General features: G+C 41.0%; 1 protein-coding gene across 1 annotated transcript in view; it reads right to left on the minus strand.

Moving 5' to 3' along the window:
• Positions 1-6,137: 6,137 nt before the first annotated feature.
• Positions 6,138-15,947, minus strand: part of NPSR1 (neuropeptide S receptor 1) — a gene marked incomplete at its 5' end in the record, with an annotated part of 16,768 nt that continues 6,958 nt past the window's right edge. The window contains 4 exons of the mRNA XM_010077920.1: positions 6,138-6,225; positions 6,337-6,517; positions 8,183-8,272; positions 10,039-10,115. Of these exons, the coding sequence (XP_010076222.1) occupies positions 6,138-6,225; positions 6,337-6,517; positions 8,183-8,272; positions 10,039-10,115 (436 nt within the window). The remainder of the gene's footprint in view (positions 6,226-6,336; positions 6,518-8,182; positions 8,273-10,038; positions 10,116-15,947) is intronic.

Here is a 15,947-nt window from a genome sequence, read left to right on the forward strand (position 1 = left end):
TTTATTCCTTGATACATGCATGTAGCCCTGATCTAAAAAACACCGTGTCTTCAACAGAAGGTGATAAAGCCCTGCTGAGATACATGAATGGAGAATCTGGCTCAGAATATTAAACAGGTTCAACCACATAATGCTGGGTTCCCAACAGACCCCTTCTGATATCTTACCTGCAAACTGTATCAACAGCATGCCTCTGTACATTGTTAATTGGGTATCTCACCCACACGTTTGGGATTTGCAAACAGCGTTTAATATAGTCTTGTAGCATGCTATATTGCAATGATTCTTGCCTACCAATCAATGCTCTTTAAAAAAACTGAGGCAGAGCCACATCACCCGTCTTGACTCTTGGCTTAAACTCACTTGCATGGAATTTCTTTCTTTTTCTTTTTTTTTTTCCCTTTTCATAAGAATGCAAACTTTTTTCCAGACTCAATAAGGAGTCCCAAACCGCATGAAAATCTTGGTGTGGGACAAAAGATAGACTGAGAAAGAGGGGAGCAAATGCAGAGGGGTACCAAAGCAAAGGCCACTCCAGGGTGCTCCTCTGTGAGGGTCTTCCCCCTCAAAGGGGGAGTCGTGAGACAAGTCCAAGCGGTTCACTACCACAGGGTGGGTGCTGGGCACCATGTGGTAGAAGTCACCAGGAAGCCTCTTCTTACCTCCCCTGTTGGAGCTGTTCTCGTCCAAATGAGTGAATATTTATTTAGAACCCAGCTGTACAGCCCTGGGGTTTTCAGATCTGGGAAGCTACATCAAGACCTTGCTTAAGCACGTTCCCTAATCCTGTGTTCATGGCCATGCTGAGGTGCCTTCCTCTTCTGTTTGGACCAGAAGACGTTCTCTGAATGAAAACCCCTTCAAAATAAAAGTTTTCATAAAAATATTCATTTCCTGAAAGAGTTTGTTTGACAATAAATATTCCCAAATGATGCTACACTTTGTCCCATGGGAATAACCACATTAACAGCTCGTTCTCTGGGGGATTTTCAGGGAATTGCCAACTACCCCTGAATGAGTGACCGCATTTGGCTTTCCTCTATGAATTATCCTACATCCATGGCATCTTACAAACAGCACAAAGCAGAGTCACCTTTAAATTTATCTTTTGGTGCCGTGTCAAAACTGAGCACGCTTCTTCCACCTACCTGATGTCTATGCAAATCAGTAATTCCCCTGCCTAGGTTTTTAAAAACTCTCTTGGAGTAATCCTTCTCTCCCGAATGAGGAGATTAAGCCATGGGCTCCAAATGGGACTTAGTGATATTTTCCTACTTGATCACTTTAAAGTCTTTTCTCACTCTATGGTAGCTTCATAAAGTACCTTTTAGCTTTTAGCATGATCAAGGGAGCCTGACTTCTCTTTAATTTTCTGTGTAATGCATTTAAGGGACCCAGATCCTTTAAGTCAAGGACACTTTATTAATTTACGGCTACAAGAATTTTTCCCTTTGGCATTAGGCTGTGCTGCCCAGGAGGTACAATTTTCCAGTCATGCCATGCATAAATGTATGCCCCATTACAGGCTCTTAATCACTTTCTTTGTAAAACCGTGAAGGTAGGTGAGTGGTAGCCCAGCTACAAAGTGAGCAGACCCAGGTAAAACCTGTGATGTGAGTTGGTAGGGCAGGGATGGGGAGGGCATGTGTGTTCATTCTCTTTTCCAGCTCCATCAGCTTGACTAAAGACTATTATGTCTCCAAATAAATGTCCCCCACTGATACTCTTCATATTAGATCTCCTCACTTTCCAGCTTTCCATTTTACCAGCTCCAACAAGCCAAAATCTTCACTTATTTTTTTCTATGTTCATTTTTTCTCTTGTTTTGCACAGAGTGGTCTCAACAGATGGCAACAGTGACAGTAGCATAGCCTTAGCTCTTCTGACAAGTGCTTCACCAGATATATGTTGGGATCATATTAGCCCCCTGACCGCACCGTCCGCGTTGCTGTTAATAACCAGGCATCGTCTGGCCCATGAATGCACTCAAGGCTTTCTTTTCAGATATTTCCAGCTGATGGGCTCCCACTTTATAACAGAGTTTCTTGTAATTGATGTGATTGATTATTATCACGCAGCGTGGTGCATTTCACCACATTTCTGCTATTCAGGTTCTGAAGATCATTCAGTTCTTTCTACATGATGCCTCAGACTGTTCATTTTTATTGAATTTCTTAAAGCTGCTGAATTTTAGCCTGTTGTCATTTGCCTCGTCTGAGTCTAAATTAACAGTTAAGCTTCTAATTATGTACCACTATAACTACCTCAGTCTGAGGAATTGGAGATGTCTATTTGTAAATTCATGCCTGTGTTTCTATGCCTAACCCTCTAACACCCATATTTTATGCATGCTCAGAATAAGATACCATCAGACACGACAAAAGATTATCTGATGAACGATTCAGCTATAATGCTTATCTAAATTGAACGCTATGTAAAATAAATTACGGTTTGCTAAAGAAAATGAAACATATTTTACCGTACAGGAAAAATTGCGTTTACTCCCCCAAATCAATCATGTTTTCCCAAGGTTGATGAATAAACTAAAATCTCTCCTCCTGTAAGCAACAGGCTCTGGGTTGGAAGGTAGAGACAGATAGCTTCTGCACTCGCTTATTTTTATCTGTGGAATGATTCCTCTCTTGAAAGAAGGCACTTGTGCCCGTGGCATATATATAGATTTTTTTTTTTTCTGTGCTTTCCTCAATTTCTTTCTTTTGTAGTTCTGTCTCCATCAAGTATCTCTGAAGAGTACACACAGTCATCGTGAGGGGTAAGGTGAAGTGGCAGGTAGCATGATGCCTTCTGGGTTCTTGTCTGAAACAAATCTGCAGTGAGGTAGGGCTTTCTGAAGGGATGCAGAACTCAAGGCATCTCTCCAGCAAGTGTATGCCTTGTAGAGAGAGTGCCAAGAGACTATTCTTAGTTATCTCAGGTCAGTGTTACCCCAAAGCACTCAGCTCTTGAGGAATTCTCTGCCAAAGTCACTTTGAAAATGATCTTTTTTAGTTGAGTCATTTGTTCCTATGTTTTGAATAGGGGCTTGTGGTTTGAGAGAAGATTTTCCCAATTTTCTGCATCTTGTAGTGTCAAGAAAATATGAAATCTTAATACACATAAAACTTCCTGGTATTCAAATGCCAGGGCTTGAATTAAAATAAGTACTAGACTCACTTTTATTTCTCCTGCTTATGTGTCCTCCTTAGAGAATGCTATCAGTAGGGGTCTGATGCTTGCAATAGCCAGCGCTCTGAAACCATATTGTGTAAATTCACTTCTATAATGACATTTATGTGCCTGATTCCTACTAAAACAATTCATAGTTAAATGTCTAGGTAACTTGTAAAGTACAGACCTTCATTTCTTCATGCCTTGCAAGTCTTAGAGATGTGTAAGAATTAATCTTTTTTTTTTATTTTTTTCTTTCTGTGGAAGACAAATCGTCCTGTATCATATCAATAGGTCTAATTATTTTGCCGTGAAAGATTTAAAAAAAACAACCCAAGCCTACAAACAACCAGGCAGTGGCTACCTTTTTTATTTTGACTGATAATGTCTGCACCTCTGAGCGCTGGGTCAGCAGTGTGTAGGCTTTTACTTTGCTCTTCTTCTGTGGTTGCGAGGTGGAATATTGCACTCCATTATTAGGGTATGCCTACCCAGTGATTTGGATGTTAATTTTTGCTGTCTTGCATTAGTTTTTTCAAAGTGAAAATATTAAAAAAAAAAAAAAAATAAAAAAGGAGACAGAAGTTTCAAAGGCAAAACCAAGATGAAAGACAAAATACTGCTTTACACTTTTAGCAATAGATGGAAATCTAGACTAAAAGAATTGAACTTTAAATTACATCAAAAAATGTCCAAGAGCAAGTTAAATAGCTTTATCACTCAGATTTTATTTGAACCTGTCACAGAAAGCACACATTTTCTATTCTCTTGAATTAATGTATTAGTTTGAAAAGTATCCTAGTCCTATGCTGTTTGATGTGACTTCTCTGATTTTTTATGCTTCCTGGGAATCTGTAATCATACAGGACTTTATCATCATGCAGGATTTTATATCCTGGCAGTCATGCATACAAATATTTCTGGTTGCTGGGGGAATGTCAGAAGGATCTCACAGGTGCATCTTGAAGTGTTACAGCTGAGAAAAACCACAGCACCTCATGGGCTGTCACGCATAAACTCACTGGGTACCCTCTTCTTGTGTTCAGACTCTCTCTGGGCATTGGACATGGAATAAGAGTAAGAAACACACTGGAATCAGATGAAATTCCCTAAATCACTCTTCCAAGAGACAAAGAAGGGCCTTGCAAGTGTTTTCCAGACTAAGGGAAAACCTCAGCTTTTTCTCAGCTTCTTTACAACCAAAGTTTTGAAGAATACAAAAAGTAATAGTAAATATATAGTAAACAAATAGTAAAATGCTGTCTCTTCCACAGTAAGAAAGCAGGGTAGAAAATGAGATAATTTGTTTTTGTATTAAACACTTGGAAGGGATGCAGACAAAAGTGATGTGGGGCCATTTAAACTGGAACATCCTCATATGAGAAAGGGCATCACAATCATGTCCAGAGGAAAAAGGATATGAGCAACATGTAAATGGTACATAATACAATAAAGAATGAAACAAAAAGACCGTTTCCTTGAAAATGAATAGGTGATGACTTCATTTAAGTCTGGAGTCCTGCATTTACTCATGCGTATGCCTGATTTAGGTAGGATAATTCTTGTGGTGACCCCAGTGAATAACATATACCTTTTAGTGGGATTGAGGTATGTTACATTTGCAAATCAAAGTACTGCTCAGAAATGTTATCTGATTTCAAGGTATTAAGTCTACAAACTCCATTAATTGTTCAAAGTAGGTAGCCAGTGTATATGTATCAGATTAAAAAGTTAAAAACCAAAATCTTTATCACTGTGAGGCTTAAACTGAGCAGTCCACTTTTGGGAAAGTTATAACCTACCAACAGGAAAAAATGTTGTCTTGTTCTTATATCTATCCAAGGTGACTGTTGTAAAGGCTGCTGTAGATTCATGGTTTTAATTAAGCTGTTACAAAAATTTAGGTATAGCAGAACTTCATAATAATAAAAAGAGAAACCTTATTTATTTTCCTGAAAACATAAAACCCCATGATTTTATGTCTATCTCCTGCTTAGGAAAAAAGATTATTGTAATATAGGTAATTATAAATAAATTTTATTCAGTTCTTGCTTTGCAGAGAAAATACTCATTGCAAAGGGTCATAATAATAAAAAAAAAACCCCTCTGTTTAAATTGGCTCCACTTAAGAAAGAATGCAGGTTTTTTACCAAGAGGAAACAAATACACTTGCCATACAGCTGGTTAGAGTGTATTACCATACAATTTAAGCTGCCTTGTAGTAAAATGAACATTGAAGTCAATATCATCCACCCACCCGCCGAAGCTGTGTGAGAATGCTTCTCCTTAAACTTGAGAACAGTCTGGTGGGAAGATGCCCCAAGGGCTCGGGAAGGAGATGCCCAGCTGCAAAGTTCTGACAGCCAGTGCTCTGTGGATCCTATTTACAAGACTGGACCCTCAGCAGGTATCTTTTTTCTAAATGTAAATTGAGTTTTATGGTTTCACCCAGCCCTTTGGTCCGCTTTTCTCTGGCTACGGCTGTGTAAGTTGTTGTGTGTTAAACCTAGATATCATTATGCAGAGTAATGGTGGAGTGTTAAGTAGGGTCCCTGCTCTGCAATTACTTGTAAATAAATACTCTTTATCAGTTATATGAGCCAGATGGTACAGTAAATGGCTTTTAGTGACTCCTGAAAAATAGTGAAGACTCTGCCTAAACATCATTTACATTGGTTTTTTTTTTTTTTCCGTTTGGAATGCATATATATTACAACTGGCTTGAAAACAGAGGAGCAAGGTGAGCTCTCACAACAGTGGCATGCAAACTCCTTGGGCTGAGTTTGGCACTGGCCGCGTGCGATTGCTGAAGCGGCAATGCTGATCCCAAATACGTGTGCTGCTCAACAGCAGCGAGGTTCGGACTCTTGCCAGTCGGTGTCCCTCCGCTCATGATGCACAGAGCTTGTGGGGAACCTCCACTTTCCTCCGTACAGGTCCCAGGGTGGCTTTGTGGGGCATCACGCACGCTAGATGTATTCTGGTTTGGACAGAACCTGCATCTCCTGCCCTCCCTCACTCCTGTCCTGGCAAGTTCCTCCCAGTCTGCGTGTTCTTCTTTAAAAAAGGAATGGTCAGAATTAAAACAAAATAGTCGGGTTAGGGGCTGTGTTTGTGTGTTCCCTCCCTTCTTAGGGGGGTGTCAGAGTGACAGTAAAGGAGCAATACTCAAAAGGGGGGCAGAGGTGGTTGCTGAAGAGGCAGTAGATGAGGGGGTTGATGGCACTGTTCAAGGCTGGCAGGTTCTGGATGATGACAGATGCGTAGAAGCGCTCTTTGGTCTCAGGGAGTATGTTGAAGTTGTCCAGGATATCAAAAAGGAAGTAAGGGCTCCAACAGAGAACAAATGCTGGAAGAGAGACAGAGATAGGAAGAGCTTGACATCAGATAGTTTAGCTATCTAACAAGGTAATCACACACACAGAGAGGCTGTCATAACACATAAATATTTGTTAATGAAAAAAAAACTCCCTATTCGGGGTGTTATTTAAGAGAATAGTTATTAGACTGTGCTTTTATTTGTCTTTGTTTTTATTTTAATGCCCATAAAATATATTATGTATGCTCCTCTAAGTGTTTAGAGTGCTCCCTCTAGACATATTGAGGCGATTTTGAACACTACACAACACATAAAGGGTAAATAGGTAGCCAGTTAAAGCATCATCAGTTATAGCAAAGTGCTCTTTTCATGGTCCCTGGAGTGAGCAGCCAATCTAAATGTACACACCGCCAACATGCTGCTCTGTGACAGAGCTGCCTGTCACTGCCACCTATTCAAAACGGGCTGGTAGACACCCAGAAGCAAGGAAACGACACCCTGGCATGCCGCATTACAGCAGCCCAACATGTTATTTGGCATACTGGTTGGAGGTGCTGGAAGAGTCTCTGATTCCACACTGCCATTTGAGAGATCCGTTTGGGGAAGGGAACAGAGGATTGGATTGTTCATAGCTCCTGCTTTTGTTCAGAGGTGGTAGAAATAAAAAGGCTGTAGTTTTACCTTTGTTTGCAGATGTGAATCTGTCCCTCACAAATTTCTTTGGCATCTCCTTTCACAAAGGCATTTGATTAAAGATTTCCATTGAAAGGCTGGGACAGGCAGTTCACTCATCGGTATTTCTTAGCTGGCAGCTAGCTGAGCACTCACGGAGTGTGCAAGGAAGAGGCAAACTCCCCTTATGTTTTCTAGACTAACCAAACCAGCAATGTCTATGCACAGATACCAGCAATGTGTGTTGTCAGCTTATGGATCACAGCACTGACTATGCAGAACTTCAAGTGGCTTCAAAGAAATCCCTGAATGCTAGGTGCTTTCGTCTGCATGCCAAGAGATGCTGGGTGCCTAATATTTTCAAGGTCCTTTGAAATCCGGAGCATCCAGGTGAGCTCTTGACATCTGATGGTGTTGCGATAGTACTTGTGTCTGACAAAAGCTTTCTCTGACTGCCGCACAGAAAATTTCAGACACAGAGAAGCTGTTCTTGGACTTCTGAAAAGCACGAATCACATTGACCTCTCTCCTGTCTGCAGATGCTACTGCTAAACAGCACGCTAAGCATCTCCGGTAGCAGCTATTATCACAGTAGCATCCAGTCTGAATTTTGGGTAGTGCTGGAAAGAGGAGTGATCTCTTTTTTTTTTCTTTTTTTTTGTTCAGTGGTAGGTGATGTCTGTCAGCCTTTGGGAGTAAATAGCTTTGGTTGCCTTCCTGCCTGTCTCTGGCAGCTACTCACAAGCCCTGTGTGACGCCGCCTTTATTTATTGAGATAAAATGTCATCCTCCTAATTCCATCAGGATAATGTCATCTCCCTGGGAGACGGAGGACACCTGCACTGAGTCATCTGCTGCCTGGTCGGGAAAAGGAGAGAGCTCGTTCTTCCCACTTTGGCAAGCAACATCAAATTCAGTTGCTCTGCATCCCTCACCTCTCCTTCTTCTCCCTTGCACCGCCCCAGCAACTTCTTCTAATGTCAGCATCCTCCCCAGCTACCTGCTGTGGGGCTGCTCACTTACCGAGGATGATGACGATGCTGTACTTGATGGCTTTCACTTTCGCCCTGGATATGAACCCACGACTGGTGTAGCCAGCAGAGGTTTTGCCACCTGGGAAAAGAACAGTTTAGCTGGTAAAAGACGAGGGCTGGTGCGTGGATGTGTCCGTGCGTACCTCTGTGGGTAGGACAGCGATACGAAGCCCATCCTTCCCTGGTGTCAGGCAGGGGCTCGGTAGTTCCTGAAGTTTGGACGCTTGCAGTCATGCTCAAGTTGGACACTCAAAACCTGAGCTACCCACAATCAAAAGGGGCAATGTAAGAGATCTTCCTGAAGCATTGTGGCAGCTGGGTATTTCTGATCCTCACAGCTACAAAAAAGCAGGCAGACTGGTGGTATAGGAGGCATTTTCTGAAAGGAACTGGCAGCTATAAATAAGAAAAGAGAAGAAACAACCTGACAAAACTGACTACCTGTTCCCTTTTAACTGCATTTCAGTCAGAAGGATTTTAAAAGCTACACACTCCATTCCCTTAACCTCTAACTCTTTTTGATGCTTTGGATAATCTGTTGTGCGTTTTATTCTCCATGTTGACTCGGTAATGAAATATGAAATGCTGTTAGACTAGCTTTTCAGAAATGAAGTGTGGCTCAAATTGAGAAGCGAATTCTGTTCAGCCTCACACCAGGGCTGGTTGATCTCATTTCCTCTGAAGTCACACTAATGTCTCTGAGAATCAAGTTCCATATTTGAATAACAGTGCCAGCAGGATTGCAATAATATGCCTGATTTCATTCGTAATGCCAATTTGCCGGTCATGTTGCTAGGTCAGAATAATTAGAGTCACCATAGTGAATCCACAAGAAGTTCATTTTTTATCAAAACATCTTTAAACTCTTGTAGTCCAAACCTAGGACTGGAATTTTGATTAATGTAATTGGAAATAATTCTGTGTACACAACTTATTGAACCTCTTATAAAAACAGCATATAAATGCTGTGTAATTTGTAAAGAAAAAAAGAATAAAATTAACGTGTGCTTGTTATCAGTGAAACATCCCATATGGAATCTTTAAATTAGTCCATACATAATGTTACTGGAAATCACTTGGTGACTTATAGAGCAGAATATACCTCCTGGATGAGAATGATGGGGTTTTTTAAAGACTGGTTAATACTGGTTGTGTCATGAAGGCAGGATCATCAGAAATCAGTCCTGCTCAAGCCTTTTAAAGAAGGAGTAAATCATAGAATGGCTTGGATTGGAAGGGACCTTAAAGATCATGTAGTTACAACCCCCTTGCCATGGGCAGGGACATCTTCCCCCAGGGTAAATGAACATACTTTTCTTCATAACTAATAGGAAAGGCAGCTGACAAGTGAGGATCTCGAAATGATGTGTGCTCTTTGCCAAAATAGCTCAGAACAGTGCAAAAATGTTTATGGTCTTGGGGTGAAAAGCTCAGCTCACACTATGGCTTTCTGTAGCCATGAATTTCTGAGCTTGAGCAAAATCCAGACTTGCAAGGGCATGTGAAAGCACAGCAGAAGTGTTATCCAAGTATATGCTAGAAAAAAATTATTCTGGAAATGGGCAAAGTTCTAGGAATAGGGATTCAAAGTTCTAGAATAAGAATTTTTTACTTTTTGATTCTTTTCTCACAGATGTTTTCTGTCATTTCTCTAAAGGGGATTTAGTGTCAAAGGGAGGAAGGTAAATAATGTAGAAAAGAGTTATGAATGAGCTATTACAGAAACCCCATTCCCACTGCAGTGATGGGGGCCCAAGGCAACGCCGCATGTCCAGGCATTCAAAAAAAAGGGGACCATCCGGATTCAAAACATAAGGCTGGAGACACGTGTGTGCTGAGACTCACCAGGGCAGCTGGACAGGATGACAGCCTGAGCTTTGCTCTTCATCCAGATGGTTCGTATCACGATGGAGTATATGACACTACAGAAGGGAGAGTCATTGGTGTTATGAGGCACGGTAAATTTAACTGGCGTCCCAGTCATTCAATGAATATGCTTATCTATGTGTAAGGAGCTCATAGAGATGATGGGACTGCATAGGCATGATAATAATGATGACAGCAACAAAAATAAAGTATGACTCTTCCATAGTACTTTTCAGAACCAGATCTGAATAATTTTCACCATGGTAGTTCATCCGTGATTGTTGTCCTGGCTTTGCAGACGTCAAATCTGAGGCTCAGAGGAATGTAATGATTTGGTCAAGATCTCACAGGCAAGAGCCTGTTGGGGATTTTGAGCTGAGGCCAAATCTGCCTGGGTACCAGCCCCAGGACACTAGTCCTGAAATGGGGGAAGCAAAGGGAGGGACCTGGTTTTGCTGCATATTTTGATGTTCCTTTGGGAGTACGAAGCTGGCAAATAGAACGGTTCCCTGGGGATTTTAACTGGGTCGGTATCCATGAGAAATGCAAAGTACTGCAGCACTCACTTTCAGGTCTCAAGGTCCTGGGATGGAAATTGAGGAGGACAGAAGTATCAGGTAGATGGGAAGACTCAGATGGTTCAAAGCCATATCCACCACAATTTGCATATTTAGAGGGGAATGCACGTATTCATTTAATGGGAAACATGAAAAGTGCCCTGGTCCACAATGGCCTTGGATAGTTTTGACATTTCCCTAGGTGATAACAAATGTGGAATTCTATTTATTTAATACAGAATGGGTAAAAAGAATTCCTTCAAGCTGAAGAGCTGTTTGAACCCACACCCTGGATGAGGATGTTACCTTTTCAGCAGTTTACATTAAAAAAAAATAAAATTAGGCTTTGCTCTGTATGCCTTTTCTCCTGCAAACCTGCATAACGTGCAGCTGAAATCACTAAGCAACAGCATACTTTTGACTGCTGTTTTCCTTTTTGGTCTGCTACGGAAGATGAAAATAATGTGAAAATATTTCAACTAATGCATTCAGGTTGCCATGTTTTCCTGGTGTAAAACCAAGCATCATAACAGAAGTCATCATGTGCTGTTTGTGATACACCGTGGTGTTTTGGGAGGCTTGGGGCAGCCTGACCATTAATTGCCATAAACCTTAGTGGCGATTCTGTGAAAGAAGGTGCAACTAGGGAGATTATTTTAGGGTGTTTTATAGAGGCAAAAATGTGTCTTACTATCACTTAATTTATTTTTATTATCAGAAGAGACATTATTCTTACTAGAGCTTTCAGACTCAGATAAGCGCTTTTCCTACAGCACTCTAAGTTCCCAGACATGCTTGCAAAGGCAGTGTTTGTCCGCCTTGGAGGTTTCCTTTCTGTGTAAGTTTGAGCCATCTGGTTTCCAGGCTCAATGGGTGAAAGCTGGAGATTCAAAGTGCAGTCCGGGCTGTGCAGCAGAGCAGCAGTGTCCTTGCCAACGAGGGTTTTGCATGAATCTGCTGCAGACTCTGGCTTGCCCTCCTTAATCCCTTCAAAGGTCCAGCATGGCTCCCAGCTGACTTGAACATTTTCCTTTTATCTCCTGGCTTTTCAAGAGCCTGTTTATTTATCAGCTGGTGCACTTGAGAGTTCCTTCATACTTTGTACTGACAATAGTGGAAAATTCGTGTATCATTGCTCCTTTGATTGTTCCAATGAATGTGTCATAATGATAATTGTTGTCATCTCAAGAAAATTTCCATCCAGCTCCTCAAAGTCCTGTTTCTTTTTTTCTCCCTAGCCTGCTATATCTTGCCTGACCTTTTCATTTGCAGCTGAACCAATATCTCTTCTGATGCAGGACCCATTCAGCATTGCCTAAGCATCAGGTCAAAGGAGCCTAACTCCAGAGTCAAAATACTCAGACTCCCTACTTCCAGCCAAGTCCCATAAGGACTGAAGTCAGACTCCTCACTGGCTTTCTCTCTGACTCCAGAAGTCTTGCCCTTTTGGCTGCAGAGCCTGGTAGGAGCATCCCTTTCATGGGATGCTGTTGTAGCAGCTGTCTTCTTCATGCCCCAGTCGAGAGGCTTGATGTCAGGACGGGGAATACAGTTGGCATTTCACACAGATTACATGCTGTTTCATTTGAATGCTTCGTTTTTAGAAGTCCAGGGGAAAGTTTAATTCCTGGTTTAATCCCATGGCTTCTAAAGTGCTGGCAACATAGTGGATTTGTACTGGTGGTTTTGCCTCTGTTCATCTTTCTTTTATCTATAGCTGGAGCTACTGGAGCCTTCCTTACTGGGAGGGGACCAGAGGTGGTATAAATCTTCTCAAGGTGAGTGTCAGGAAGGACAACTCACTTCTCATGCTAGGTATACTTTTCCAGCAGCTGTTTTGCTAGCCACAATTATGCCTTTATGCATTAATTCTCTGGTACTCCAGATCTTCTTAGTCCCCAACCTTTTTTTTTCTTTCTTCCCCCCCCTCCCCCCCCATGGAGCTAAGAAACTGGAACCCAAAGCTTAAGATCATAAAAGGCATCTGTGCATGTGTTTCAAAGCCACAGAAATACAAAGAGACCGCTTATGAAACAGAAGTTGTATTCTTACAAGGGAAAAGCAGGATTTTTCAGAATGTATTTGTAGTCTTGTTCCTTCTGTAAAAGGCGGCTGGAGGAGGACGTTGGTGACATCTCAAAGGGTGGGAAGAAATTCCCACTTGATGGAAAGTGAAGTGGCAAATCACAAACTGTATGTGTTGTTGTGGCCCATTCTTTGCATGTGAGAGACTAAAGAAAGGGAAGAAAGCTCAGGCAGAGTAGTCAAACCTGGGTGGAAAAATAACCCAAGCCTTTTTGAGAAGGAGCTGCTCAGGCTTTGAAGACCACGGGATAGAAAGGACATGCTGTTGATATGAAAATGCAGTGATTTTTCTAGCGATGATAAGATGTGTATCTGGAGAGGTGGCAGGAAAATACAAGGATATGGTTCAGACTCTGGATGTATCTCAGCAAATTCAGTTAATTTCATCTCCAAAAGCAATTTGGCTTGATCCAAATTCTGAAGGACTAAGATGCGTGTTCGTTGTAACATGTTGTTAGATAATGGTGTTGATTAATATGACCCGACTGGTAATTACAGCATTCTTTGTCCAAGTAAGTAATTAACTTATGGTTAGTCATACAAATGCTACAGTGAACAGTCCCACTCTGTCTTTATTTTTAATTCATAGATCACTTTTGTCTTGTGAAAATAAAATGTCTTCTGGTAAAGTTATATATTGATATTAACAAACATAAGAATTATTGATCTGCCCACTCTTTAAACAATGATTTTTTTTTAATAAATGATTGCATTACAATAGCATCCCACCCAACCTCAGTATTTACTAATAAAATGAGCCTTTATCATGGCAAAAAGTACACTTAAGCTCCCTGCTAATTGCTTGTATTTATCATCCAGCATTGCCTATTGTTCCTTGTACTTTTTTTGTGCAAAATGATGCAGCTGCGTTATGTTTTATGGTAGCTAATTTACAGCACTATTTATCTAAAGACAAAAGGCATATGTAACTTCATACGAGCAAACCATTGTTGGCACATGTGATGGGTAGCTGAATAGACAGGCAGATATTAGAACATATGTAGAAGATCTAGGCTTTTTTATTTAGAAATGGAAACTGCAGACAAAAATGATTGTGCTTGCTGAATTGAGCTCAAAAAACGACCTATGGTATTTTTATTAATGGTATTTTTATTCCCTTTATTTGATTTAATTCAGACAAATATCTTTCATTTAATCTATTTTTTATTTCACTGCAATGCCTTGGGTTTAGTTCCATATTTTTCCTTTTAGCTGATTCTGGTTTTTTCTCTTCTAATTATTTTTTTTGCTGCTCCGAAACAAATGTTCTCTTTGGAGTTTTGATTTTAAACAGCAGATGGATATTTTTGCCTTTGTGCTTCAAGAGGAACTTTTGCAATTTTTTTTAACCTGAATTTGGAATTATATTAGACAACTGCCTATGCATCACATTTATCAGGTTGAAGTATAAAAAATACATTTGGCAATGGTAAATAATAGCTAAAAAGACTCTGAATTTCTGGATACTCAAACTCCAGAATATAGTTATGGTTTGGCACAGAGCAGTGACGCAGAATAGAAACCCAGTAGCTCTCTTGCTACCCCATAACAGGACCTGAGGGGCCCAGGTGCAAATGTTTGCAGGAGAGAAGTCTGAATCTTGATTTAACCTGTATTTAACCTCTGTTCAGCAATGTCCCAGAGGTACTGAACTCTGAGATACCGTTTGAGCTTTGTTTGGCATATCTCGGCGTAGGAGAAAGCGCTTTGGTTATAGCTGATGACATTTGGCCCAGAATAGGAGAGAACTAATTACTGCAGGTTGCCTAATTAATTTTTCTGAATTTGCTGGGTTTTGGTAGGTTGGCAATATCAACAGCAGAAAAAATGGTAGATTAGTCCAAATAAGAGGGCGGAATGGGCCAAATTTTTAAGTGCTGTGAAGAAGAACCTCGTGTAGAATCTGCAGCTCTCCCTGATCGATGCTGATTTCAGTTTGTACATGCAAAGAACAAATATTCTCCCCTTCCCTCAGCTCTCAAAGAGAACCACTTGGGTTAAAAATCTAATCACAGCTTTTCATTCTCTTTTCATTATTCAGGTCTTGTCCATTTGTATTATAATCAGATAAAAAAAACTTGCCACAAACCCACAAGCTGTTTGAGAACTGATTGCTGGTTTTCCAGTTGGAAAGAAGTGGTAGGGACAAACCTCCCTCGTATTTAAGTCTTTCAGGGCTGTTGCAGTTTTTGTTCATAGATTGTCTTTTTATATATAGATTAAAAAAAAAAAAAAGAAGGGACAGATTGTTGTTTCCTTCTGGTTCATGGTTTGGGTTGGAATCTGTAGGGTTTCCTCACACCACATCTGGGGGATCGGCTTGTTGGTGGAAGGGTTTACCAGGCTGAGCATAAGGTTATCAGCTAAATAATTCATTCCATGCAGTGTTCTGAATAACACAGCTCCTGTGAGGTAGTTGCAGGTTGTGTCAGGAGCACGTGAAATCAGCTCTGCCTAGAGAGCTGAGGGATGGATGCGAGAAGCTTAACAGATGATGGTGCCTGGGCTGTAGCAAGTGAAAACCACTCAGCCAAAGCAACCTATCTAGTGTGGAATCAAGTCCTGAACCTGAAAAGTAAATTTTTTTCCTCTGTCTGCACTTTGGATGAACTGCGCCAGAAAAAAGTGCTGTCATCAGTGAAGTGCATTGCTCTAGAGGTTCGGTTTTCCGCAGATTCAGGTGGCAGAACTAATTAAGAATGAGCTCCGCCAGCCAGCATCCCACATTGCGTCGGGCAGCTGCCACGCAGCTAAATCAGAGCATTTCGGCAGAAAAAATAAAGTAGCTGTGCAAACAAAATGAAGTATTGCAGAAAAGCTCTTCTTCTTTCTCTGTGTGCATCCTGCCTCACTGCCTCAGTAAGGGCAGAGTGTGCCTTGGCTTCTGGTTTGTTCATATTCCTGGCTTCTTAGATACTGATCCTTGGCTTTTTGGTCACACATTTATGGATTGTTTCTCCATCGTTATGTTGTGGCCTTTTTTAAATAACATCTTCAGCTAAAGGCCATTAAATTAAAAAAAAAAAAATCACAAAATGCCTTCCTTCATTTACTGAATAACACCTTTCATTTTTATAATTAATCTTTTGACAGAGTAACACACAAGTACAATGTCCATGATCTCTCCCACTCGCCCTGCTGAAACAGCGTCTCATTAGTCACAAAACCTGCTGTGCATCCAAAAGTATTGGGTGGAACAAAACTTTTGCGGAGAAAGCAGGTCCCTGCAGACATTAACAGCCATTC

Source organism: Pterocles gutturalis, unplaced genomic scaffold (assembly GCF_000699245.1).
Source record: "Pterocles gutturalis isolate BGI_N339 unplaced genomic scaffold, ASM69924v1 scaffold18668, whole genome shotgun sequence".
Classification (NCBI taxonomy): Eukaryota; Metazoa; Chordata; class Aves; order Pterocliformes; family Pteroclidae; genus Pterocles; species Pterocles gutturalis.